General features: G+C 41.2%; 1 protein-coding gene and 1 long non-coding RNA gene across 4 annotated transcripts in view; one reads left to right on the forward strand and one right to left on the reverse strand.

Moving 5' to 3' along the window:
* Positions 1 to 10,405, reverse strand: part of CPEB4 (cytoplasmic polyadenylation element binding protein 4) — a 64,369-nt gene extending 53,964 nt beyond the window's left edge. For all 3 annotated transcript variants that reach the window (XM_067732821.1, XM_067732820.1, XM_067732819.1), the window contains exon 1: positions 7,902 to 10,405. In XM_067732821.1, coding sequence (XP_067588922.1) covers positions 7,902 to 9,026 — 1,125 coding nt within the window. In that variant the 5' untranslated portion in view covers positions 9,027 to 10,405. The remainder of the gene's footprint in view (positions 1 to 7,901) is intronic.
* Positions 10,406 to 10,645: 240 nt separating this feature from the next.
* The window catches only part of LOC137220876 (uncharacterized), a 31,234-nt gene continuing 14,012 nt past the window's right edge, over positions 10,646 to 27,867 (forward strand). Inside the window, exons 1-3 of the long non-coding RNA XR_010941823.1 lie at positions 10,646 to 10,781; positions 21,404 to 21,583; positions 26,798 to 26,919. This is a non-coding gene — a long non-coding RNA (uncharacterized lncRNA). The remainder of the gene's footprint in view (positions 10,782 to 21,403; positions 21,584 to 26,797; positions 26,920 to 27,867) is intronic.

The following is a 27,867-nucleotide window of genomic DNA, read 5'->3' on the forward strand; positions in this document are numbered from 1 at the left end:
TTTCACCTTTTAAGAATCTGTGCTATTTGCAAAATTTTGAATTAATATTTCTATTTGATGACTTTCTTATACCAACAGAATCTTTTGGAAGCCAAATATTAGGCATATTTCATTTTACTTCAAAAACACTGGACAAAAGAAATGTGAAAATGAAGGATCAGGAAAGTTGAGGAGCTTGCCTTAGGTCACACAGCTAGTAAGTGGCAGAGCCATCGTTGAAACTCAGATCAACTCAGATCTGACTTCCATATGATAATTAGGAGGTTTTTCTGAGTAGCAACTGTTCTTACATTGTTTGGTTCTTTTTAAGGTTCTTAGAGACAGTAAGGCTACAGCAGTTATTTTACTGACTAGCACCAGATGCATTCCTCAAAAACACCTGGGAAAACTATTATTAAAAGTATGTTGCATAACATTTAAATATAAATATGGCTTTAAAGTGTATAATACTGAGGAATTAACTATAACTTATTTTAGAGCTAAAAGCAAGCAATGACTGGGATATATCTGGTAAATATGCAGCAAATAGAAATTGCCCAATCTAAATACTCTACAATATGAGAAGTACTTCTTCAGCTTAAGACTTTAAACTTTAAAAATTCAGTTTGCAAACATGAGGGAGAACCTGTAAGTGACTGATGAAGTTTTTTTCCTTGACATGTAATGAGACCTAAATTCTGTGACCCACAGGCTAAAGTTTGCCTTTTGTAGTACCATTTTGTCACAGAACTTAAAAAAGCACATGTTGTGTACAGGTGTATATTTATAAATGTGACCATTAATAAAATATTTGGAACTGTCATTTACACTCTGTTTCTGTTATACCTAAAGTTGAACCTGTTAGTTTGCCTTGAAGTTTAAACAGCTCGTGGATTAAAATGAAATATAACTATTGGGCTAGTTGCTAATTTGTTTACAATGATAAAAAATGCATGTTCAGTATCATTCAAAGATTAGCACAGGTCAGAAATACATTATGAATCAAATCAAAACAATTTTTATGAGATATCTACCTATGCCTAGTCCATAACATAGCAGGTACTCAATAAATATATGCTAAATAAATTAATTAAAATATAAAAAACAGAACTTAATTCCAGGATAAAAGCTAAAATATATTCAATTCAAATCTATGGCACCTTTTCCTGTCTTTTAATGAACAAAATCATAAATTCTTCATTAAAGTATGGTCTCCTTCTAAGTGTCCATTGACAGATGAAGGGATAAAGAAGATGTGGCACATATATACAATGGAATATTACTCAGCCATAAAAAGAAATGAAATTGAGTTATTTGTAGTGAGGTGGATGGACCTAGAGTCTGTCTTACAGAGTGAAGTAAGTCAGAAAGAGAAAAACAAATACCGTATGCTAACACATATATGGAACCTAAAAAAAACAAAAAACAAAAAATGGTTCTGAAGAACCTGGGGGCAGGACAGGAATAAAGACGCAGATGTAGAGAATGGACTTGAGGACACAGGGAGGGGGAAGGGTAAGCTGGAACGAAGTGAGACTTATATATACTTATATATACTGCCAAATGTAAAACAGATAGCTAGAGGGAAGCAGCCGCGTAGCACAGGGAGATCAGCTTGGTGCTCTGTGACCACCTAGAGGGGTGGGATAGGGAGGGTGGGAGGGAGACGCAAGAGAGAGGAGATATGGGGATATGTGTATATGTATAGCTGATTCACTTTGTTATAAAGCAGAAACTAACACACCATTGTAAAGCAATTATACTCCAATAAAGATGTTTAAAAAAAAGTACAGTCTCCTTTAATGTATACAAAAACAATCAAATGTTCTAAATTTCTTAAAAATAGGCAAAATCTTTCAAACTACTGAAAGATGCAGGCTGCCAATGCTAATAAATGTTTAGGTATATAAACAATTATTAAAACTTCTCTTCGGGCTTCCCTGGTGGTGCAGTGGTTGAGAGCCCGCCTGCCGATGCAGGGGACACGGGTTCGTGCCCCGGTCCGGGAAGATCCCACATGCCGCGGAGCGGCTAGGCCCGTGAGCCATGGCCGCTGAGCCTGCGTGTCCGGAGCCTGTGCTCCGCAACGGGAGAGCCCACGACAGTGAGAGGCCCGCGTACCGCAAAAAAAAAAAAACAACTTCTCTTCAAGAAAACTGATAATTCTGCTAAATGTTTTATCTGTCCTGGGTTGCATCTAGCTTATTTAAAAGTAGTACTCTGAGAAGTGGAGCATATATGATAAGACAAGCAAAACTAAGGACTGCTCAAAATCTTTCATAGATACCCAAGCTTTTTGTAGTTATTTTAATTTCCTGATTTTACTCAATATTAGAGATTTTAATTTTATTTTAAACAAAAAAATGTAAGCTACCTAATACGGCCACATATTTAAAGTACCTTAGAATAACCCTTCACTGCCAGGTCTGTGTTCTCAAATTTAAGTGACTTGCTCAAGGTCACACAGCTAACTAGAGTTCAGATCAAACGTAAGTCTGTTTGGATCCAGGGCCTGTGCTTCAGTCTACTATATTTTTGGCCTCACACAATAGCTTTTCTCAGTAATTATCCAAGTGTTAGCTTCAGAAATTGATTAAAAATAGGATCTATATAGATCTTTTATCTTTCTATTGAGAATTTTCTGAAAACCTTAAAGTGTAACTCCTTCTGTTCCAATATTATACAATAGGATGAGAATCTACGCTAACTTTGAAGTAAAAAATTCTATACTGCTATAAATTTATCATGGTAAAAATATACTTTAATTTCCTCAAGAACAATTTTGTTTGAACAATTAAATACAAAATGACTTTTGTCAGGAAAAATTAAAATGAATGCTCATGTTACAAGCTCCCTGCCTTAAATAGAAATATATTATCTCATCTGTGATGGGACCAAAAACTGAGGTAAAATATAGTGCTGAAAAAATGTGATAATGGAACCTCAAGCTTACTTTCCTTAATAGAAAGAGCAAAAAAGTCGTAAGGAAAATAGATTTAGACTGTAAAATTCAAAATAGGCATATGTTAACTTTAAGACTACTTTTCCATTTCTTTCTCGTGAACACCAACAAAAATTATTCTCAAAAGCATAAACTCATGAACTAAATAACATCTTTCTAGTTGCAACTAGCAACAAGCACATTCACTAGGCTTGCAATAACCAGGTTTTTCCTGAAAGATGTTGGAACAGTGTGTTGATCATATTCCATGGCTTCCCTGAAGACACATCAAAAAATAATCAAAAAACTACCCTGCCCAAGTTTCAATTCCATCAGAAAAGCAATTAAACCTAGTTAAAAGGCTTTCTACAAAAAGGTGTAAAATGGTATCTGGTAAGCTTTTCCCAAACTTTTCCAATATTTCAATTCTGCTGGAACCAGAACCATCCAACCCATACCTTACAGTTAAAAAAAATTACTTTCCCATCTTCTAATATAGATTAATACAAAGTCAAAGAAAATGTTTCCTATATCCCTTGGGACTATATGAGAAAACAAAAAATGTAACAACGTTGCACTTTAGGTAATTTTAATATTGATAATTCACCATGACTTTCAGACCCGAAGCGATGCAGTAACTTTCTGTTTTCAGATATAAGATGCCATATATAATTTTGAGGATCAATAAACTGAAAACACAAGGAGAGTTATTAAAGTAACATAAATTATTTGCCTGGTTAAGACAACTTAACAAATCCATGGTGACCAAGTAAGAGCAAATGGGCTCCAAATCCTAAAATGTCTCCCTATCAATCAAGTTTTAGGATCATCTTTGTAACAGATTTTGTCTCCCCCCTTTCCTTTTTCTTTTCTTTTTTTTTTTTTTTCTTTTTGGTCTTCTTCTTGGTTCTTAGCTAATGGAGATGGGGGCATAACTGAGCTGAATATAAGAGAGTACTAGGATATATAGCATACAATTCTCCTTTACATTCCTGTAAGGACAGAAGATCTAGGCACCCCTCCAAAGAACTGCTATATTCAAATTAATTACTGGCAGGTGCCCCAATATATTATTTGGTTTGGACATCAGGATTCCAGGATGTGTTTGGCAGGATGGGTAGGATTTTCCTCCCCTTAATGTAAGGGTCAAATCATGCCTTTAGTCACATAAACATGGCCCTTGTTTCTTCATTTTGAAATTAAGACAATAAAACTAAGCCTCATAGGGTTGAGAAATCCTATACATGAAGTGAGATAACATATGTGAAAGCACGTAGCTCAGTACCTAGTACATAGTACGTACTAAAATCAAACAAAAAAATATTGATTTGAATATTATTTGTTTAATATTTTAAAGTTGACAAATAAATATATTCTATTATTTTCCACTTTTCAAAACTTTATAATCAGCTTTTAATTATCAGGTATCAATGATTCACTGTAAAAATTTTTCTCTCATCTTACACGTTTCCGGGAGGCATTTACCGCTGCCCCCATCTGTAACATGTCTATGTGAAAAGACACTGTAGTATAATGGTTAAAAGCCAAATCTCATGTGTGAATAGTAATAATAACAATAATAATTTCTACTTCATAGGATTGTTGAATGAAGTAAATGAGTTAATACATGTAAAACACTTAGACTATCAAAGGCATGTTAGCTATTATTAAATACATATTAGTTTAGTTGTATCTGAAAACTGGATTTCAGGCATGTTATCTGCATCCACATAATGAAAACTTTAAGCTAAGCAAAAATAACTTAGAAACAAATTTTAATACAAAGAAAATCCCAAAATATAATGCCTGTCATATCAGTTATTTAGAGAATTATTCACATATTTGGAATCTTTGCTCCTGCTCCATAAACATGGGTAAAAGAGAAGGTTAAGATTGGCCCCCAAAATTAATTTAAAATGTCATCATGAATTTTAATTCACTGTATGTACCCAAACCTAAATTAAACAAATGTAAAAACCATTCTGATTCATTTCAAATTAAAATAAACACTGCCCAGTATTAGTTACATTTCAGGTAAATTATTTCCTTTTAATATAATAATTCCATGCTAGCCTTTGATTGAATGCCAATATTATAATATAGCCATGTAAATTCTCTCCTGTAATTTCTGTGGTAAATTTTAAGATCTCTCTATAACACCTAAGGAATGCTTTCTAAAAGCAACGGAAATTGAATTACTAATCTATAAAATGTCTTTCCTAAAATTAATAGTGTTTAAGGCAATAAATTTAAATAAGATAGCAGTGTTTAGAAAAAAGTATGGACTGTGATTGCAGCAGTTTAAATTTCACAGTAGCTTGCTTTAGAATCATAAGGAACTTAGGAATCACCTAGGTCACCACCACCCCCAATTTTATGAAGAAACTGAGGTCCCCAAATGCTATGACACTGACAGGGCCAAGACCACAACCTAGGTGTCTGGGCTCCCAGTCAAATAAATGTTTCTTCAAATCTTTTCATATCAGATTTAACCAAGTAATTCATATCAACTCAAAACAGTATTTTTTGCCAAAAAATTATTCAAAAGAATAATTCTCTAAAACACACACACACAGAACTGCATTCATTTAAGTAAGCACCACGGTACTCAGTTTACTAACTTCTTATATTTTCAAAACCCTATTAGGAATTTCTTGTCATAAAGATTCTTTTCAAATCACTTATTTTTATTGTGACTTACAACTCAACCCAATGCTTGCTCTCAGCTCCCCATCTCCCAACCTCTCTCTTTCTCTCTCTTCACTCTCTCACACACAGAAATATACACACTCTCCTAAAAATGGTGGGGATGGTGAACAGAAAGCAACAACTTAGTTTCTAATCCTACCAAATTTCAGCCAGGTATATTGACTCATCCATTTTCCATTCTCAGCATAACAGACAACAATTCTAAGGGAAGAGTTAGTTTCTAACAGTATCTTTTAGTATCAATCTTAGTCTACTATTATTTCATACACCAGCTTAATCTCTAAGAAACCATCTGATTAAAAAAATTTCACATGTTAAACACATCCCATTAGCTCCATAAAAATATTAATAATGTGCATATACATATAGTTTATACATTTTCTGAAATTTTTATTTTTCCCAAAGCAAACATTTATCAAAAGTCAGTAAACTGAGAATGGAAAACAAACTATGAGGTCACATAAATTCATTCTGTCACTTTATAAGTAGCAAAATAGAAAAGAAAAGTATTTTTAATTCTGAGCCAATCTTAACCCAGTTAAAATGTTGAGAATGCCGTCTTAGATTTTTTCAATTAGGAATATATAAATAATTCATAAAAGTTACCTTTGCATTAAATTTCCCTTAAATTTATGTTCAAAGGAATATCAAAACCAACTTTTTAAAAACAGACTTCATGGATTGCCAATGTCTTCAACAGCCTTTCACCTGACCACTAAAGCATGATAATTGCTCTCTTCAGTTTGAGTAAAAACCCGTTCTAAAAACAAAAGCCAACAGCTTTTTTTATACCTGGGCAAAAAAATTATTGAAAAAAAATTTTTTTAACTAGATTTCACCAAATATTTTAAGATACATCCTAATCATTATACCTGAATCCTTAGAGAAGGTATATTTAATTCCTTGGAATGACACAGGGTTCTCTTAGCAAACTTCCCCTCCCTCTGAGCAAATTATTAATTAAAACAGATAATTCTACTTGTGTTGACATCATATATGGAGACATTGCAATTATTTTGAAATCTGTCTGAGCCTTTGCCGAAAGATCTCTAAAATAACCCTCTAGATATAGCACATGTGTATGCCTACACATGTATGTAGCATTTTTTAATCCTTGCTTTTTAACCTAGAGTTTGTACTCTTATCAGCTGTGTGCTCTTGGGCAAGTTATTATATCTTGCTGATACTCAATTTTCTCATCTCTAAAATGGGGATAATAACAGAACTTATCTTGTGGGGTTTGTTCTGAGGACTGATTCAATGTTAGCTTAAAACCCATATAAATTTCCTAAACACATATAAATGATCATACCCCCAAAGTATACAAATTTAGTGGGGCATCTGACGTTCAGTTAACTATGAAATTCCCTTTATCCTATGTCTATCAACTAGACTGGCTGCTCATTAATTAAAAAACATGAAACAATGTGACTCTTGCAGAATAAGGATACACTGGTGGCAAGAAAGACAAGTGATCTTTGCCTGGGTCTATTTTTAGGAATGGTTTAATTATCTACACCCCCAGTGTTAACACGGGAAAATAAACAAATGGGTGAAAGGCATCATAAAAGACTCACTCTGAGATCAACAGTTTCATAGTATGCAAAAATAATTGGGTAATTGGGGATGAAGAAAATATTTAGATCATTTCTCTAGCAGTCCTTACTGACACAAGGCAGGCCAGAATTTGCAAAAAGGTTTAACAGGAATTGCCGAATTGATGAATTCAAACTGTTCAGACCGCAGGGTTCAGAGAGGTTTCAGGTTTAAAATATAACCAGTGAGAAAACTATAATTCAATAGCTGGTTTTCAGTGAATCACTACCTTACAGTGGACAAAAATTAATTTGCGAGGTTATATAGTTATGCAAACGGGTAGAAAATGCTCATCAGTTTCCACAATGAAATATATTTATATCTACATTATTTATTCTCACTTAAGTAGGGAAAAACCAACCACGATTCTCTTGTCAGGCTAGAAAGGTATTATAGTTAATAATCATGACATCACTAGCTACCTGGTATTCATAATTATGATAATTTATACGATCATCTAGGGGAAGATAACAATTAGAAATTTACCAAAAAAAAAGCTGAATATTTTGTTCCAAATTATACTCCTCTCCTGCCAAAATCATGTCTGGTAATTAACTCATTTTCTAAGAAGAGCTCTGATATGAATACAGACAATTCAAACTCTCTTCGTTACATAGATATTACACCCTGCCGTTTCCTTATTTCATCTTAATCTATTAATGGAACATAATCTTACCGGAAAAGGAAAAATGTTGTCAGCCCTGTTCAAGCTATCTTCCATCCAGGATTTAGGAGCAAAGGCAGAGCTGGGGCGAGCGTACTTCTGGAGCTGAATATGATTGCTTGCAAAATTTTTCTTCAAAGGCGAGATGGAGTTCAGGGGCGTTATTCCTCCATTCAGCCCTCTGCGGTGATCTCGGCCTTGGGAACCTCCCCAGCCACCATATCCACCACCTCCTGGGCTCCAGGAAGAAGACGGTGTAGGAGAGGGGCTCTGGTAGCTGCTCCATGGAGAGGGGGGCTTGTTAAGATTATTCGCCAAATGAGGCAGCTGGTTAAAAGCAGCATTTCTATGTGTGAAAGGTGGGGGATGGGGACTGGCAGGAGACCTCCTTTGCTGCTGATGCTGGCTGTGATGATGCTGGAAATGAGGGTGATGGGGGTGGTGCTGTGAGAGAGGCCCGATCTGAGGAGAGAAACTGCCTCCAAACCCAGGGCTGACATGATGGGGAAAATTTTGAAACAACAGAGCACCGTTATTAGCCGAAGCAGCCGGGACCCCTCCCTGGTGAAAGAAACTTGCATCTTCATTGATGATTGTAGAGGAAGAAGGCGCTATCGCTGCTGACCAGTTACTGAAACCAGTAAGAGACGACGCGCTAGATGTCAAGGGTTGGGTTGAAGTACCTAGCCCCGTGGCTTCTTGATAATCAAACCCTGTCAACACTGGTGATTCGATTCTTATTTTCTCCTTCCCGTTGCCGTTTTCTGAAGAATTGTCCCCTTGATTTTCTTCAGATTTTGCCTTCTCAGTTTCAGGCAGTATTCCAGCTTCCTGACCTGGACTGGGGGAGAGCTGCTGCTTTTCTAAAGGGTCTTGCTGTTCCTGTTGCTGATTTTTTGCCTTTTCTGATCCCAAGATCTCATCCTGAATGTTATGGGTAGCCGGGGCAGGAAAGAGCCAAGCTGACCCGGCACTGCTGCCATTGGCAGCTGTGTTATTATTTATAAAAGCAGCGGGGCTGGGGGTGGCATTTTGGTGATGGTGTGGAGGCTGCAGATGTGGATGGAATCTGACTGGAAAAGCAGATTTATTCCCAGTATTGCTTTGCACTAGCACTCCAAACCCGTAATCCCCCATTTATTATTTTTAGGCTCAGAATCTTATGATAAAAAAAAACAACAACCTGATGTCTCACGCCTTTGTATCCTCTACCCCAAATTTAAGTTGTTTGTTTGAAATGTCTTATTTTTAGCTAGCTCAAAGATCGCAGCTTATCACCCTAAATTAGTTCAGATTTGGAATTCTGGTCTCTGAAAGAAAAAAACTAAAAAAAAAAAAAATGTCTTAAAACATTGACATGAATCCAACTTATTCTAGGAGGGAATAAAAACGAAGAGGGTAAAAATCAAGTCTTTGGTTAGTAAAATAGGCGCTTTTTTTTTCCAAAGGAAAACGTACATGAATGACAAAAACACAGCTTCTCAAGCATCTATGGATGTAGAAGAATAAGCATTGCGCGGAGTAAAAATATATATATATATAATTTAAGAATCACATATGGTCTTCTTCAGCAGTTTAGATTCACTCACATAAAAATTAGAATAGGGCTAAGGGGAGAATACGTTCTTTTCTTGGCAGCTTGGTTAAAAAAAATCAGGAATAATTTAAGAACATTATATATTATATATTTATATATATAGATTATATTAGGTTATTTGGGGTGGGAGGCGAATTCCTGGTTGCGGGAGAGGAAATCAGCATTGACTAATGGAAAGATGATTGCAGGGAAGTTTCTGCTGTTCCTGGTCCTGTTTCTGATCTTTCACGGGGTGCAGTTTTGGCCTCTGGGGCTGTTCCTGAAGCTCTGGGTGCAGATCTTGCTGCGGTCGCTGTTCCTGGGGCTCCCCCCGGCCTCCTCTCCCCCATGAAATGGGTTGGAAACACCCGTTTCTCCCTCTTGGGGGTGTCGCGATCAGGACGTATTAGAGAGACTCGACGAGGACAAGCTGGCGGCCCCGGGGTGCGGGGACCAAGGGGTCGACCTGGAAGGTCCTGCGGTTTCGGCCTCTACCCCTCTCTGCGGCTCCGGGGTTTTTTTCCCTCATGGGACCCAGGGGCGGTTTGTTCAGTTCTCTCAGTTCGATTCTCCGCAGGGGGGAAAAAAGAGGAAAAATAGGAAAACCCCACCAGCGTAGTTACTCTAAAAGACAAGGGCCTTCCCCCCTTTGCTCGCTCTCTCTCTTTTTTCCCCCAGATTTTTTTAAAAACTGTAATTTAGAAGGCTTTTGTTTCTCCTCACGGTTGCTGGGCCGTCGTCGCCGCCGCCGTCGCTTTACCCCGGTCCCGCAGTCCCCGCTGTCGTAGTTGCGGACTCCGCCTGGCTCTTCTTCTCTCCTCCTTCCTCCTCTGCTGTCGCCGCTGCCGCCGCCGCCGCCGCCGCTGCCACCGCCTCCCGGTGCCCGGGTTCAGCAGCCGCGGCTGAGTCCCTCTCCTTAGAACCGAGCCGAGTGAAATGACAACCAGCTGGAAAGACCGAGAGACACTTCCGGTTCGAAGAGGGAGGGGTGGGTTAGGGCAGACACCCCGCCCACCTGCCGAAAAGCCAATCAGCTGCTATAATTCAGATTAGGCCACACCCCTCGGCTCAGGCGCCCTCCCAGGAAGGTCGAAAAGTTATCTCGAGAGACGCCCCTTCCGTCTGCGCCTCGCCCAGTGAGGCCTGGCGCCTGGAACCCGCTCCCCCGACCCAGAGTGAGCGCAACTGGTCGCCATCTTTAGTGTGGGCAAAGGGCTCCTGCGCTGTTTATCTCGCCTAACCACGCTCTGCAAGAGGAGTATAGCGGGACGCGTGGAAGAGAACGGATTCCTCTAGCACTGCGGTAAAGAGTCCAGGTGTGGGAGATCGGTGGGGCAACCCCTGAAACCGCGGATGAACGGGAGGACTGCCCATAGTAAACGTGGTTCCCCAGGCATCACGTGCTTTGACCGGAGCTCCTCCCTAGAGGGATCTGGAACAGGAGGCGGGTTTTCCCGGCAGCTGTGCGGTGCCTGGAGTTGCGTATGTCCTTGTCCTGAATGTAGACCTCACGCGGGACTCTCCTTTCACCTTCCATTCCCCCACCCCCACTCCTCCTGCTTAGTTTAGGCTCCCGTCTGGTGCAGTCTCAGGCACAAAGATACAGCTGCTGTAAACGTCTGTGGCTGAGCCCTCATCCCCATCCTGCTCTAGTGCACCCTTCTCGCTTACTAGAGGGACATTTCCAAAACGAAAAGCTTGTTAGGGTCCTCACCTGCTCAGACCTCTCTGCGACTGCCCACTACCTCCTTGAAAAAGACCAAACTTTTTAGTCTGGTGTTCAAGGCTTTTCCACTCTGGGGGCAGTATATCTTAACACCTCGTCTCCCTCCAACCGCCCCACACCAAGGTGCTCCAAATACAATCTCAGCGCCTTTTAGCCTTCCCTTTCCTCACTTCTCCACCTGGTAAACTCCTATTTAGTTTTAGGAATCGGTTCAAAAGCTGCCAACTCTGTCTTCCGAGCTCCCTCTTACGAACATCCATGGCCCAGTGTACATCTCATGCTTCTTTATCACCCTCTATTGTAATGGTTGCTTATGTCTCCTGGACCTGTGGTCAACTGTGGGCTCTTTGAGGAGGGAATCTTGTAGATAGGAGTCATCAGTGAATGAATGCTGAAGAAATGAGTGAACAAACCAACTACAATGAAATCTTTCCTGAATGACAGTCCCTTTTCCAAATCTGAATAATTTCATTCCTTATGCCATTTGGTTTGGGACTCACATCTCTCAAACTTTAATCATTTAGATTGTTCATTTGCTGCTCAAGGGCTCCATGTCTTGTTCATATTTGTACGTTCTCACCACTACGACCACCATCAGGACCTAGATTAATGCCTTGCTCTCAGCACTCGCTCTAAAGATGTTGAATAAGTGAGTGTTTTCCTTTAGTAGAAAACGAGAAATGAAAAGAAATCAGAGGAGAGCCACGGGTGACTATGGCAAGAGTCGGGAATAAAAAAGGGAGAGATCAAAGACTTTTAAGAAGAATCTCATGAAAAAAGGTGGCTTCCATTTCATTTCCCTAGCCTTTCTTCAGTGACCCCAACTTCTGCTGTTTAAGTTTGTCAATCCTCCCATACTTCCATGTAGAACACCTGTTTGGGACCTTAATCGGTGATTTTTTTGTCTCTTCGTTGTGCCATGAACATGAGTCTTGTCTCTGTAACTCTACTTTGAGTTCCTTAAGTGTTAGGGATTGGGTCTGATTCTGCTGTTTATTCCCCACAACTGGACATACCTTGAGACTTAGCTGGTTCAGTTAGGTGTCACTTCCTCCAAAATGAGTTCCCTGACTGCTCCTTTTTGTAGCATCTTACAGATTCCTCTCATTTACTCACTGCTGGTTGTCAGTGAGTTAGTTTTTTCAAGAGCAGAGCTTGTGTCTGATTTATCTGTGTGTCCCCAGTGGCCATCAGAGGGTCTGGCACAGAGCAGACTCAGGACATGTTTATCGAATGAATGAATGAATGAATCTTCAATGTCCAGTAGATGGTTGAGAGTCTTTTGGGGCTGCCAATTCTTAGTGACTAAACTGGCTGCCATATTTGAAGGAAAGAGGGCTATCTTTAGAACCAAACAGGTAATTTGAATTCCAGATCTGCTACGTCCTAGTTGTAGAGCTCTGGGCATCACCACTACAAGCCCCTGGTTCCTCATAGATAAAATGTGAATGATATTCCTCCCTGGCTAGGAGGTGGTAAATTACATGAGATACAAGTGAAGTGCTGGACTCATAAGAGGTTTTCAAAAATGTCAGTTCCTTATTAACATATGAAGCACAGAGAACCACTTCTCAAGTGCCTTTTGCCTAGAAGCTGCATGCATGAGTGAATCCAGGAACCTATGTTGGTTTGTAGAGGGAGGAGACACACCAGAGCCATAGTCAGGGTGCTGCTAGGTCAGCCTGATCTTTTAAGGCTAAATCAAGCATGGGCAGTAGGTTTGGGCTGGGCTGAAGCTAAAATGATCTCTGCAGACATCAGGTTCCTGGCTAGGGATTAGGAGCATGGGAGAAGGAAGCGGAAGCAATTCTCTTGAGTCAGTTGCCTACTCAGAAACCCAGGATACCCAGCTCAGGGCTGCCCTCCTTGAAAACATTCTGGCCTCAGAAACTGTCCCAGGTAACCATGACAACAATTCAGCAGCTCTATTTAGGATTTCCAAAGAGATCAACAGTTGCAGATGAGTGCTGGCTTGAACACTTTGCTGGCAGAAGAGAGCACCTCCCATGAAACATGCTCACTGGTAAGCCTCCAGGTTGCAGAGAAAGCAAGCTCTCCCTGGACATTAAGGTGCTACCAGATTTCTTTTTTTTAATTAAAAAGATTTTTTTTAAAACCCTCCCTCACTGTCCATTAAGGGCTGACACACCTTCAGAAAAGTTGTAGGCTAGTGAATGGACCCTGCTGGCTACAGCCCAGCCCCCTCTGGGGTTTGAGGTCAACCACACCCCAAAGTCGGAGCCTCCCAGGAAGCAGGGCCCTATTATTTCCTTCATCGGCCTCTCTTAAAGCTTGGCAGGCGATATAAATCTCACCTCATAATCACACAGAGTGAACTCTTCCCCACGCTAGCTAATGTCCTCCACCACTGCTCTTGAAGCACACACTGTCTTCTCCCAACAGCACACACCCAAGCTCCCCAGGGGCCTGTCTAATGACTTTAGCAATCAGGGCCACCACCCATCGTTGCCCAGGTTGTGCACTGTGCAACTCCATAAGGCACCACAGACTATGATGTGAATACCCATCCCCCTGTTGCACAATGCAGTGGCCCTGCTTTGGTTCATTTCCGTGAGACACCGAGGCACATTATGGAAATATGACACTCATACACAAAGCCACCAGATACTACCATAAATTACATGAACACATGCTCATCACATGGAGAAATATGTAAAGCAGTTGATCTTTTTAGATTTGGTGGCCCAGGAGCTTTCTCTAATGGAACTGAAGGACACCGTGTCCTTGGTGTTGTTTTGGGTAGGGAGCTGTAGTGAGAAGACAAGTCCGGGCAAGTACATGGTCCAGTCCCCTAAGAGATTAATACCCAGCAGTTATTTTGCTTAGCAGCGTTAATAAGGATTCTAACATAGTAGAGGAATATATATGTTACTGAAAAGAAAAACATATAATATTAATATTCAAAAGCAGGTCTTGTGAAGGTAGGGGAAGAGGGAAGGATGGAATTACTTATGCAATATCCTCTTTTCCAAAACTACTTGAAAGCTCACTACCAGAAGGCAAGACAGACAGAAAGAGAACCACGTCCTGAAGGCAGGTTTTATTAAACCCACCTCTGATCTTCACCCTGTTTCAGTGTTGGAAAGCAGGCACATTTACTTAGAAAGCACCATTGGTTTTTTTACAGTTAATTGCTGGGTTACATTTTCTCCTTTTGTTTGTTGTTTTATAACCTGCAAAAGCCCTCTGCATTTTAAATACTGTTTTCTTCCTGCTTTCCCACTTAAGGTGTTGTCATTAACATGGAGTCCATAGTTAACAATCCATTTTGGTGGGGAGCGGTGAAGTCAGTTCTTCCAACGCAATGTCACTGAACAAAAGGTTTGGAAAGGTCCAGGACAGAGACGCGCTTCACTTGATTTCGCCATATCCCGGCCAAGATTTAGGTGAGCTGGAATGGAGGGTTGACCTTCCAAACTGTGACATGTATCCCATGGGATGACTTGGATTCTTTTGTGGTTCCAGCCACATATGTGGATGGGCTGTTGACCTAGATTACCCCTGGCTGTTTTGATTGGACACACTTCACTTCCCTGTATCAAAACCATGGCCAGGCTGCCAAACAGCCACCATCTCACACTCTGTGGCTAGACTAGAGGATCTTCACCTACGATGCTGGAAAAAGAAGAGCTTTTTGGAGCTCACAGGGAAGCTGCAGAGTCCAGAGATCAGAGATCTGGGAGTCAGAGACCAAAATTTTAGCCCCAACATAGCCTTGAGCTCACAGGCACTGGTCCAGTTTGTCCAATGATTTCCTTTCAGCCAGAATTTTTACTGCCAAAGGAGTTTCACTTTGGAACCCGTAAGCAATAAAGTTTCAGAGAAAGTCATCTATATAAAAAAACACTAAAGATGGTCCTTTCCTTTTATGTCCAAATTTCTTGCTCCCCTATTCTTGGAGTATATGTATGTGTATATATATATATAACTAAAGAACAATTATAAGAGTTGATTCGTAAGCATCCAACCTCAAACTTTAGCATGCAGTCCCCATGGGAGCCCATCAAATGCAAATTCCCAGGCCCTGCCCCCACGATATTCTGATTGTTTTCTCATAGTATTTTCTCATAAAGTTATAAGGTACTAAAGATTTTCTCATAATAATGCAAAAGCACAGAAAATCCAAATGAAGCATGCCTAAAAGAAGTGTCTTTCTCACATGAAAGAAGTTTGCAAGAGTCCATATAGCGCTGGTGGGGTAGTTTCAAGAAGTCATCAGAAACCAGGGTTCCTTTTATTTCATTGCTTTTCCCTCCTCAGAATTCAGCTTCTACCTAGGATCTAAGATAGTTGATCTAGCTCCAGCTATCACGTCTGTATTTCAGACCAAAGGAAATAGAAGAAGATGAAGAAGGACACAACCGTTCTTTGAGGGAACTTCAGAAGACATACACATCACTTTCGTTCTCTTCTCATTGGCCAGAATTTGGCCATATGGGCACACCTAATGGCAAAAGAAGTTGGGAAGTATAGTCTTTATTTCATGCTTTATGTATTAAGCTAAAAATGTATATTCTATTATCAAAGGAGCAAAGGGAGGTGGATATTGGGGGTGGGGCATGTAGACCAGAGAGGTTTCATGACTACCTGAGGTCTTATAGCCAAGTCAATGCCCTCATTTTGCAGTTGAGGAAACTGAGGCCCAGGGAAGGGCCTTGTCTAGTATAACTCAGTTATTTTGCCCAGGTATCTTGACTCAAAACTCTTCCCTCTACTCGGTGGTCCTCAAATTTTAGTAAGCATCAGAATCACCTGGAAGACTAGTTAAACTGGAATTTCTGATTAAATAGGTATGGGATAGAGCCAAGAATTTTCCTTTTTTTCTTTTTTTTTTATTGCCCTATTACTTTTATTTTTTTTAATTTTTATTGGGGTATAGTTGCTTTATCATATTGTGTTAGTTTCTACTGTACAGCAAAGTGAATCAGCTATACGTATACATATCCCTCTTTTTTGGATTTCCTTCCTGGACCGGCTCACTGAATTTTTCTAAGTAGAGAATCTAATGACCTTACTCCATTGCTTAAATACTTTCAAGTGGCTTCCTTATGTATTCAACTCTATTTTTCAAACTTGAGTGATTTTCATTCCAGCATCCCAGTTTTTGCCATATGGATGTAGTTCCTGCATTGTCATTCCTTTAACATTTTTTATAAACTGGTTTATCTTTAAAAAAACAAACAAATAAATATGCAGTCAAGACAACTTGATTAGCCACCCGAAATGCTATAACCAAAAGGTAATTATCACATTTAAAATAATGAAAACAAAATAATGGTATTGAATTGCTCCTAGATCCTGTGAGTATATCACCGGCCCTAAGTCTGAGGCTTTCTTTCTCTTTGTTAAAAAGGAAGATTAATAAGGTTAGAGAGAGGTGCTAAAGACTTACTAGCCCAACCTGGAAAGGTCGTCTTTACCTAATGAGAAGGGCTGAAAAAGAATGGAAAAGGAGCGAAATTTCTCATTGTGTGATTCAAGATTATATACTGTCTTGTCTGTGTACCACCTACAACTATCTCATATACCCCACTGGGAAGGGACCCATTCTCTGGAAGGCACTGCCAGACTCCTGAGTGTGGCACCCCATGCACCTGATGAACTGGCACCTGCCTAACATTTTAGCATCATCTCCTGCCACTCTCTGAGAGCACTGTTCCAACCATTCTGAAAAACTTGAGGTTCCAAGTACTTACAATGTCATGAATACTATTTGCTGGAAGTAACAGAATGCATGAGTAAGAGTGACAAACAGTAAGTGGTGATTTTTCTCACACATCAAGAAGTCTAGAGGTGAGCAGTTGCTGATGCTGGCTGGTCAAGTATGACAGGGCTGTGGATTGGAATCTCTGGATGTTGGCCTCACCTTCAGGGTCTTAAGATGTCTGCCACAGCCCCAGTCATCACACCATGACATTCAGAAGCAAGACACAGAGGGCTTCAAAGAGCTGAGAGTTTCTGGTCACGAGCTTTCCTCTGATCAGGGAGGAAAGGTCTACCTCAAGGACCCTCCAAGCACACTTCCTGTTATATGTTTTTGCTCAGGATGGGGTCACATGCCTTGATCTAGACGAGATCTGGGCCCACCTTCCCTGAGACCAAAGGATCCCAATGTGAAACAAACAGAATCAGAATTCTGCTAGTGAAGGAGCAGGAAAGTCTTTGGAGGAATCAACAAGCGTGTCCTATGCTCACCGCACAACTTTCTTAGGCCTTTCAGTGTATGTCTGTCTGCCAAGAACAGCTATCTCGTTTGCCAGGGGAGATGGGACTCAAGCACCCTCACTGCCTTCTCTGACCCCCCCAGCAGAGGTGGGCATCTTCTTCCAGGTTGGCACAGACACTTGGCCACATAACTATTTATGTAATTGGCTATTTAGATCCACCCACTGGAGTTGCTCCTCCAGGTCAGGCACTTTTCTTTCTGTTGTGGAACCCCTAAGCCCGGCATTATGCCCAGCACACAGTAGGCCTTTAATGAGTGTTTAAGGTTGAATTAATCAGTTTTCTTTCCTCTTGTTATACAAGTCATAAGGAAGTCCGAAGTAATAAATGTTAGGTTGACTTTAACAACAAGGCTTGGAAAATTTGGGGAATCTCCTAATAGCGTACATCAAGTTTCTATTGGCATAGCATAAAACTTCTACCACACTGCTGATCTTTTGGCGAATCAGTGGCTTTATAAACTTAGTAAACCATTTCAGTCTTGTGTAAAACACATTGTACAGGGTAATAGCTTCATTTGGCCAAGTCATCTTAGGTGCAGTTCCACGATTGCATAAAGCTAGTCTTTATTGATATACCCTCCATGTTAAACAGCCTGTTAATGAAGTGTGCCTTGAAGCCATTGAATAGTGCAGATACACACACGTACACACACACACAAAGTTATCGCCACCTGAAAACAATGGCAGAGGCAGTAATTGTATAATATTAACGAACAATATCACATACAATTGGATGTGCCAGTTTCTAACATAGCTGAGTTGATTCTCAGTAATGGGTTTCTTGAAATGACCTGGCCCCCACAGAAGTACCGTCAGGTTCAACAGCCCATGTAAAATATAATAAATGCATAAATAATTTAGCAAGGGAAATAGGTAGCATTGTGGCCGCACTTCTGTGCTGCTCTTATTTAAAAGCCTGGCAGCTTGGTAGTTAGAAACCACTATGTCCAGGGGTGTTGTAATTCACCATTTGCTTGGAGTTGAAATGAGGCAGAGGAGAGCTCCAGGCCCCTAGCTCATTTCTTATTTAGAGGCAGGGTTTTTTTTGTTTGTTTGTTTGTTTGTTTTTAATCCATTTGGCTATTTAAATTCCAAAAATAGAAAGAGGAAGAAGAAACATGCTTCAAATTTAGAAGTTTAGAGGCTAGTTGGAGTCCTCTTAGGCAGGCCCTGGGATGTGTTTTTTTTTAAGCAAGTGAGTTTACAAATTAGTTTCATTGTGTGTGTGTATGTCTTTTTAATCCATGTATGGCAACTGATGAGGCAGTGTTTTTCAAATTCTAGTTCTTTTTGTTATCTCAGACACATAATTTTTGCTTTATTGTTGTATGACCTATCTTATTATTCACCCACCATTTTGCCCAGGTATCTTGACTCAAAACTCTTCCCTCTGCTCGGTGGTCCTCAAATTTTAGTAAGCATCAGAATCACCTGGAAGACTAGTTAAACTGGAATTTCTGATTAAATAGGTATGGGATAGAGCCAAGAATTTTCCTTTTTTTCTTTCATTGCCCTATTACTTTTATTTTTTTAAATTTTTATTGGGGTATAGTTGCTTTATCATATTGTGTTAGTTTCTACTGTACAGCAAAGTGAATCAGCTATACGTATACATATGGACTCAATGTTTTAGAACTTAACTAAATGAGTTGGAAAGAAAAATTCTGTTATCACCAATGTAAATAGAAAAATCAATACACCATGCCATAAATGGATGCTGTCATTTATTTTTTCCTAACCCACACTAAAATAAATGAGTCAAGCAAATGCCTAGTAATAGAAATAAGAGTTCTTCTGTGCCATCTAAAGACATCTCAGAAACCGTCGGTGGCACTTTTAGGGAAGCCTGGCTTACTGGTTGAGTAATACGTACCTTTCGAATCAGGCAAGATTGGTTCAAGTCCCACCTCTGACATTTGCCAGCTGAATGACTCATGAGCAGGTCTTTTTGTCTCTCTGAGCCACAGTTTCTGCATCTGGAAAGCGGGGATAAAAAATTGTTGAGCAGTTAGTTGAGAGGATTATATAGGTAATACATGTAAAGCTCTTAGGATGGTGCCTACCTATAGCAAGTGTCCAAGAAATGTCCCCTATGATTATTATTCATTTGTGATTGGGGAGATGTGGGTCATCACAGAGAACCAACCACCAACAAATTCAGTCCAGAACAGACAAAATGTGCTAGGTGTCTACCATATGACAGGCTCTGTGGTAGGCCCTGGGGACATGGAGGTAATTCTTGAAGTGACAGACGTGTACAGAGCTAATGACAGTGCTACATGGGAAGTGCAGGGAGAGGTAGGTTCCCAGGTTATTATGGCAGGCCAGAGGAGGACATGATGAGAGTCAGTGGCAGGGAAGAAAAATGAGCAGATCCCCAAATCAGGCCTTTCCTGATAGCTTATGGGGGACATACATCAGTACTAGGAGGTACCAAGTAAATTGGATTTCTGCTGGGGAGGAGAAAGTGCATGAAATTCAGACATATATACAGCAGTGGAGACATACCATTTACTTATGGGCTTAAGTGACATTAATGAATTGGTGAATATCATTTTCAAAACTAAATGGTGGTCAAGCAACTTGTAAATGGAATTTTAATTTTCTTTCCTTTCATAGAGGCCACAGTGATTCACAGATACTTTTTAATTTGGCCAGCCGGATGATTTTTGTGTTTTTTTCATTATTGTTATTACTTGGTAATGTAAAAACTATGCAGTTTCATAGGAAAACCCAGATTTGTGTTCTCTCTTTAAAAAAAGTGGAAGGTGTAGCCATCTGAATCCATTCCCCACATATGGCAAATTAGGGCTGGCATTGAGTAGCTGCTGCTCTTGTACGATGGGGCATCTGCTCTACAACACTCCCAAGGCGACAGTGCTGCCCTAAGACTCCGGCAAGTGGGGGCCCTGCCCTTGACCCCATGCAACCAAGGGATGCCTGCACTGCCTCGTCTAGACCAGGCTGCTGGGCCCTGGCCACGTGACCCAAGCCTGCTTCCAGAGCCTGCAGAGACCTCTTTCCCAGTTAGTTCTCCCAAGGGCGAATAGCACTGCTAGGGAGTATACCCCATGCCCAAGGAGTGGCCAAGACAAAAGCTGGAGGGAGGGAAGGGACTGAAGCTTGAATGTGCAGGCCCTGGTGTCCATCCACCTGTACAGAGTTCCTTGCTGTGGGGGATGGAGTCAGGCATGGGAAGAGAAGAAGAGCAGACGGTGTGTTGAGTGGGGTGGGGAAGCCCTTGGCCTGGGGACCAGTTCTCCCCATCATCTTCAGGTAAGGAACCCTGAGGAGTCTGAGAATTCTACATTGAACTTGGCCTTCCAGGTCATTATAAAGGTACATTTGTCAGAGTAGGAGACTAGAAGTTACTTCATTTGTTAACTCGATTTATAGCTTGTAAAGTATTTAGTGATCTGGTAGATGGACTTCCATTTAAACTTTTTCCCAGGGCCTGCAAAATATGAGGAGTGGGCCTGCTGGTGGATTTCACTCCTTTCTCCCTGCTGCCTGACCCCCATTAGTGCTGAGTTTGTGGTTCCCAGTAGACTGTGAGCTTCGTGAGGGTGGGAAGTATACCTGATGTTTGCACTTCATCTCCTCACCCCTAGCACAGTCCTCGGCTGGGGTACCCAATTCATACTGAATGAGTGACTGTCTAACCTGAGAGTTGATAGTTCAGGTTAGTCCCCTTGGAATTATCTTCTGTCATAGATGTCCACACATCACAGATTATTTAAAATTGTCTCCTTAGCAACTTCATTAATTGCTAGAAATGATTTTGGTTATTTGTTTTTCTGTTGTAAAATGAATTTATGTACACGGTAACATAATCTGAAAGGTTTTGTAAAAAAAAGTAAAAAGAAGAAGAAAAGAGCATCACACATCACCCTCATTCCACTGGTAAAGCCATTATTAACATTTTGATATATTCATTTCAGTCTTTTTTCATGTTTCTTTTCAGAGTTGAGATCCTACCCAGAGATTGATGACAATAAGCTGCCACGTTCCAAACTTCGAGCGGCTTTCTGGCTGCTGTTTGTCACTCCCCATGATGCCTTTTAAAAGATAAATTGCATGAGAAACTTCTAGATTTCATGGAGAAATATTGAAGTGAGGAGCATTACAAACATTTTCCCAAGAGGTGAGTGATGTGGTTCTAAAGTTTTGTGCGTGCGAGAGTTTGTGATTTACCCTACTTAGTGATCATTCATCATTTTTATCAACATCATGATCACTGTCAAGGGTCAAATATTTGCCATCTAGTTTTTTACAGCCTTCTTCTGTTCAGCTCGATGTGAAGAATGCTGCCCACACTTGGCCCCCTCTCTTTCAAAGCCAACAGACTGCCATGCATACATGCTTGTTGTGCTGCCAACCGTCCCCAAACCCTGATCAGGTGATGCCTAAATACCATGCACCACTGAAATGCTGAGACTGTCCAGTGTAACAGGGGAGAGGTGACTAAATTCCAAATTGCAATAAGCATGACAAGCCTATAAATAAGGGTGCCATGGGGACACGGAAGAGAAGCTGCCTTACTCAGCCTGAGCTCCAGGGAGGGCTTCCAAGAAGAGGGGATATTTGAGAGCTGTCTGGAAAGCTGAGCTGGGGGTTGGCAGCTGCAGAAAGGAATCGGGTGTTGGGTTGAGGCCCCTTGAGGGTGTGGCTGGTGCAGAGGAGAGGACCTTAGCAACATTTAGTGACTCTGCACTATGTATCAGGGGCCATGCTGGGTCCTCAGAAGACAGAAATGGCTAGGCTGGTGAATGAATACATGAACAGACCTTTGGGTGACATCCTACCTGATAGGATACTTCAGAACTACATCCTGATAATTAAGCCCAAATCCAAGGCATTCTACATGATCCCTAATTAAAGTAATGTAAAATGTCCTCTACAGTTCGGCAATATCTATTAAAATAAAAAGTGTGCATATCCCACGATCCAGAAATTCTATTTCTTGGTTCCTACTGTAGAGACAAAACCTGTTCAAATCACTTGCTTGTGTAAAAGGGTATATATTGCAGCACTTTTTGTCAAAATGAAAAACAGTTGGGATCAACCCAAATATTTATGCATAGAAGAATGGCTGTCAAAACTAGGCTGAATCTATCCCATAGAAATGTATGGAAAGTTAGAAAGAGTAAAGTTGATTTATATATACACAGTAAAGGCTATGAGACAGATAGCTGAGGGAAAAAGTTACATAATACGCATACAATATATCATTCACGTAAAAAAATTCCACACACAAAAACCACCATGTTTTCTATAGTTACAGAGACATGAGAGTTTTTATTAGTTCATAGATATACATTTTATATAAGCACACAGATAACTAATTAAATGCATTGATTAAGGGCTTTTTAACTGAAAACGGTGGCTGCCTTTGAGGGGTTCAGAGATTGGAGGAAGTGGTGATAAGAGATACGGGCCTTACCTTTTAAATCTTTTTACAAGGAGCGTGTATGCTGTGAATGACTTCTGCAATTAAAGGTTAACTAAAATGGTGAAAATGTTCTTTCAGGGTAAATCAGTACCACTTATTCAGAATCGAACTGAGCAACATGAAACAAGACACTAAATTGTTCCTACCCTATGACCCAGTAATTTTCCTCTTGGGAGTCCAGCCAAAGGAAATAACCCCAGAGAGTCACAAAGATTTTCATATAAAGGTGTTCAATGCATTATTATTTATCAGAGTGAAAAAAAAAGGGAATCATCTGAAATGTCCAGTAATGGGTGACAGCTTAAATGGTAAGTTTGCATAATGGAATGCTGAGTAGCCATCAAAACCTGTTGCAGAAGAATTTTGTCGACTTGTAAAAATGTGACCAAAGTCATATTAATATAAAAAGGTGAAGGTAGAATGATCTCAAATATGGTATAAGCACAAATACACATACATAAGACCCACGGGGGTGAGGTAAGGGACCCAGGAGAGCTATTTGACTGCACCTCATGTTCACCTAAGGTCTCAGATTTAGATTTTTGACATCATCTCTAAATGCAGTTCTATAAATAATCATAGGGATACTCGCACATAGTCACAGATATACTCTTGCTAATATCATGTGACTCTGATTGTTGCCTGTAAATATTTAAAATACAGCACAGTTTTTTTCCATCCTGCTTTAGCATTTGCTTCACAAATAGAGGAAGCCAGACTGGTCTCACTGGCTGAGAGACCCCGTTCTGCCACAGGTACAGAGGATCAGAAGGAAATACCCCGAACGGGAGTATACAAGCTGGTTGCCTCTTGGCAGTGGGATTTAGATTTTTTTAATGGCTAGTTTTCTGTTTTTCCTAAATTTTCTACAATGAGCATGATAAATTAGGAGTTTGGAGTAACATATACACACTACTGTATATAAAATAGATAAACAACAAGGACCTACTGTAGAGCACAGGGAACTCTACTCAATATCTTGTAATAACCTATAATGGAAAAAATCTGAAAAAAAAAATATGTGTATAACTGAATCACTTTGCTGTACACTTGAAACTACCACAACATTGTAAATTAACTATACTTCAATTTAAAAAAAAAAGCTCCTAGAATAAGAGTTTTGAAAACAAACGGGAGAAAAACAAAACAAAACAAAAACACAGAAGAGGAAGCGTCCTCCTTTAAAACACAAAAGCAGCGCCTGGCTGGAAAATGTGCCACATCAGGATGTCCCCGGGCGGAGTCCTCGGCAGGCTGGCACCAGGGCTGGACAGAAAGAATGCGGCTGGACCCTGCTCCAGTGTGTCACGGGAAGGCCAGCGCGACTCCGGCCCCCGCCCCTCCCCCCCGGATCCTGCTGGGTGAGGCCAGAGCAGTTCCGCAGACCAGAGGCGCAAGAGGATTCGGGTTCAAAGCCGGACCTGGGGTTTCGAGGCGGGGGAGATTGTCCCGGCTCCTGATCAACCAGGCGAACCTGCGTCCGTGGCTCTAAATCAGAGTGCGCAAGAGCGGGGAGGAGCAAATTTGCAGGAACAAATGGGACACTCAGGTCGGGCCGATAAATAAATCCCTTTATCAGGGGACTTCAGAGCGGAGGATTTATTTGCATAGCCGACAAGCTGCACACTGGTTGGCAGGCACAATAGGGTGAGAAAGACAAGAATCACTAGATTACGGTGGAATCTCTTATTAATAGATTTGGGCCTTAACTCTTGACAGGTTCACGGTGTGTGTGTGTGTGTGTGTGTGTGTGTGTGTGTGTGTGTGTGATTGTGTGTTATAGTCAACAAAAATGAACACTCCTTCCCACCACCCTCCTCCCCCAGGCTTTTACTTCTCACTAACAAAGCGGGTGTAACTGGTTCCATCAGTCGAACAAACACAAGGCCATCAGTTCTTCCCCTGGTGAGGAAATCGCTCCTGCGTCCTCACCGGAGGAACACGTGCTCTGATAGGTCAGGGAGCACATTGAGTGTCTGGTGGTGAACAGCTGGGGCCAGGAGCCAGCACCCTCATTAGAGGAAGCTGCTACTATTTCCAGCCCGCCTCTATTCACTGAAAGCAGGTCATTACAAACACAGCGCGTTTTTGCATATTAGCCAAATTAAAAGAATAATATGTTCTCTCCTTTCATGTGCTATACTGATAAATCCCAATTTATGAATGAAACATGCTGATTAGTTAGTTAAAAAATAATTAGTCCCAGAATGTGTTTCGGAGTCGGAGACTTAATGAAAGCACACACAAATACTGTTTCCCAAGTATTCAGTACATGTCTCTGAAAGAAAAATATTCATAAGATGCATCTATGAGAGACTAATGATGAAGTAGCCTGATCTTATTTTTCTTTCTTTCTCACCATGTGGGTTAACATTTGGATGTTATTTGGTGCCTGACAGGCTGGTCACTTTAGAAATATGGGTGATGGCTGTTCTCCTTGATTGAATCTCGATTTTCAGATTGTCAAGAGAAAGGGTCTCAGCTCAGAAGCTCCATCTTGTTCTGGAGAGAACCTTCCAACCCTGCTTTGGAGCTTTCATTTCTGGGTCCAAAGGTTAATTACAGAAAGACTGGCAGTGGAGAACCAGGGGGTAGCATCCAGTGGGGTCCATTAGATTTTCATTGTGTTCCCACAGCTGGGAAAACCAATATTGGGTTTCAGACAAAATCTGAGTGTTTTGACCACTGAGAATCAGGAGGTTCCAGACACTCCAAGGACATAGGGGCATAAGGATGACCGCCAAGCCAAGGACCTTTAACCCAAATACCAGCTCACCATTCCTAACCCTGGAGGCTGTACACAGCACAACTGCACCGTACCATATACTACAGCTTGTACTACAATGTATATTATAAAAACCACCCTTGCAAATGCCTTCACTTGCCTATCCGATGTATGTGGTACAGTAAGATGGTTTAGCTTCCATTTTTGGACCAGATCATGGTTTCTTTGATTGAACCCCCAAAGGAGTATATGTTTGCATTTAGGAACTTGGCTGTGTGGAAGTCACACCGAGATGCTTTGGCCATGAGAGGCCTGTGGGAAGAGAGATGAATCAGGCTTCACCCCATAGTTACTTCAGGGCGCAGGCCATTGGGAATTAAAATGTTGTGGTTTTTTTCAAATATGTATAGTGCAATTTACATAAGTGAAACAGTCCTACTCCCCTGCAGGGTATGGGCTAAGGGAATAAGATTTGGTGTCAGACAGGTCTGGCTGTCCAAACTGTTATCATATTCCTCTGAGTTTCCACATGTGTATCTGTAACTTTGGGATAATAATAACTAACACCGATATAACACTTGCTATGTGCCAGAGGATTTTAGGTGATGTGACTTCGCTCCTCTAATCTTGGCAATTCATCTCCCTCTGACAGGCAGCAAGGAACATGTAGCAGACTACAATAAATGGCAGCTCCATTATTGTCTTACCGCTGCTCTTCAGTTTCATCCCCTGTGACTACCCATCCCACGGCCTCCATTTCATTCATTCGTTCAACAAACATCTCCTGACCACTCTGGGCTTCTAAGGGACCAGAGATAAAGAAGTCTCAATAGCCCCCTAACTGACTCTCTCTCCTGTCTCTGCTCTTGAAGTTTGTTTGCCTAATGACCAAGCCCTCACAACTCAGCTCAGGCATCTCCTCCTCTGTGAAGCTCTCTCTCAATCCACCACGAGCTGATATTCACCCAATTCCATGTAAAGACTGGAATCTGTTCTGACGGGTTAGGTGACCATTCTGCCTGGTACGTTAGTACCAGTTGTAAAATATCTGGAAAATCCCCCCGACCTCCCGGCCCATCCCTCTTTCCCTTACTCCACTCTGGGGTCCCACAGCACTTTGCATGCATCTCCATCTTTACTTTATTATCCCGCATTTTCATTGTTGGTTTTTCCTCTCCTAGCTCCCCTACCTGACTGTGAGCCCCTGGAGGGCAGGGTGGAGTATCACTCATCTCCAGGGCTGGCCACTAGAAAATATCAATAATGGAGAGAGAGGGAGAGGAGAGAGCAAGACGGATAGAAGGTAAGAAACATGGGGGGAAAGGGAACTGGTATATTTTTGGCCCATGTGCTGATCACCATGAAGAAGTGACCACAGGCTATAAAGCTGTCTTTATAGACACCGCCCCCAGCCATCTGCCCCAAAACTCTGGCACGAGAAATCTCTGCCTTTCCTATAAAAATGTCAGCTCATATGCAAATTGTATATAAATGTTGAGTATTATCTGAGTTTTACATTTGGAAAGGGAAAAAAAAAATCTCTTGCTCTTGCCTGTGTCTGTTTCATTGTCCGGCCCTTTGAGGCGCTGGTCTGTGAGTGTCTGTGCCAGTGTGTGTGGCTGAGAATGGACGCTTTATGTGCAAAGGAAGCGAGGCTTTTCTTTGGCTGCTTCTCTGAACCCAGCTGCCAGTCACAGGGCTGGCTGCCTCGATCCACTTCAAGCAAGTCTCCCGTCTGTGTTTTAGCTCTGTATTGAGGAGGCTGCTGCCTTTTCAGGCAGGCCTTTAGGATATCCCTTGAGTCAGGAGTGTCCTGGGGCCATGGAAGGCCCACAGCCCAAGTGCCAGGTAGCACAGGGCAAGGGCACAGAGCCCTGATATGCCTTCTTCCTCGGGAAGCTGTGCTACAGTGGAAAGGAGTCAGGCAGATAGCACCAATGTGGCTCTAAGTCTTCAGCTGAGTGATCTAAGACAAGCTCTCTGACCTCTCAGTTTCCTCATCAGAAAAATGGGGAGAGCAGAATTGCCACCTCGATACAGTTACTGTGAGGAATAGGTGAGATAATGCATCTGATCACATTTGGTGAACGGAGAGGTTAGATGCACATGTCAATTCATTATTAACAGGAGGTTCAAGTTGAAGTTCTAGCTGAGGCACCAAGGTATGACAGCTGCTGCATTCCACAGGAGGGGCAAGGCCAGCCAAGAGCAGAATTTACAAAAGAAAATTCCAAAAACCAGTCAAACCCTT

The sequence above is a fragment of the Pseudorca crassidens genome, chromosome 3, assembly GCF_039906515.1.
Source record: "Pseudorca crassidens isolate mPseCra1 chromosome 3, mPseCra1.hap1, whole genome shotgun sequence".
NCBI lineage: Eukaryota > Metazoa > Chordata > Mammalia > Artiodactyla > Delphinidae > Pseudorca > Pseudorca crassidens.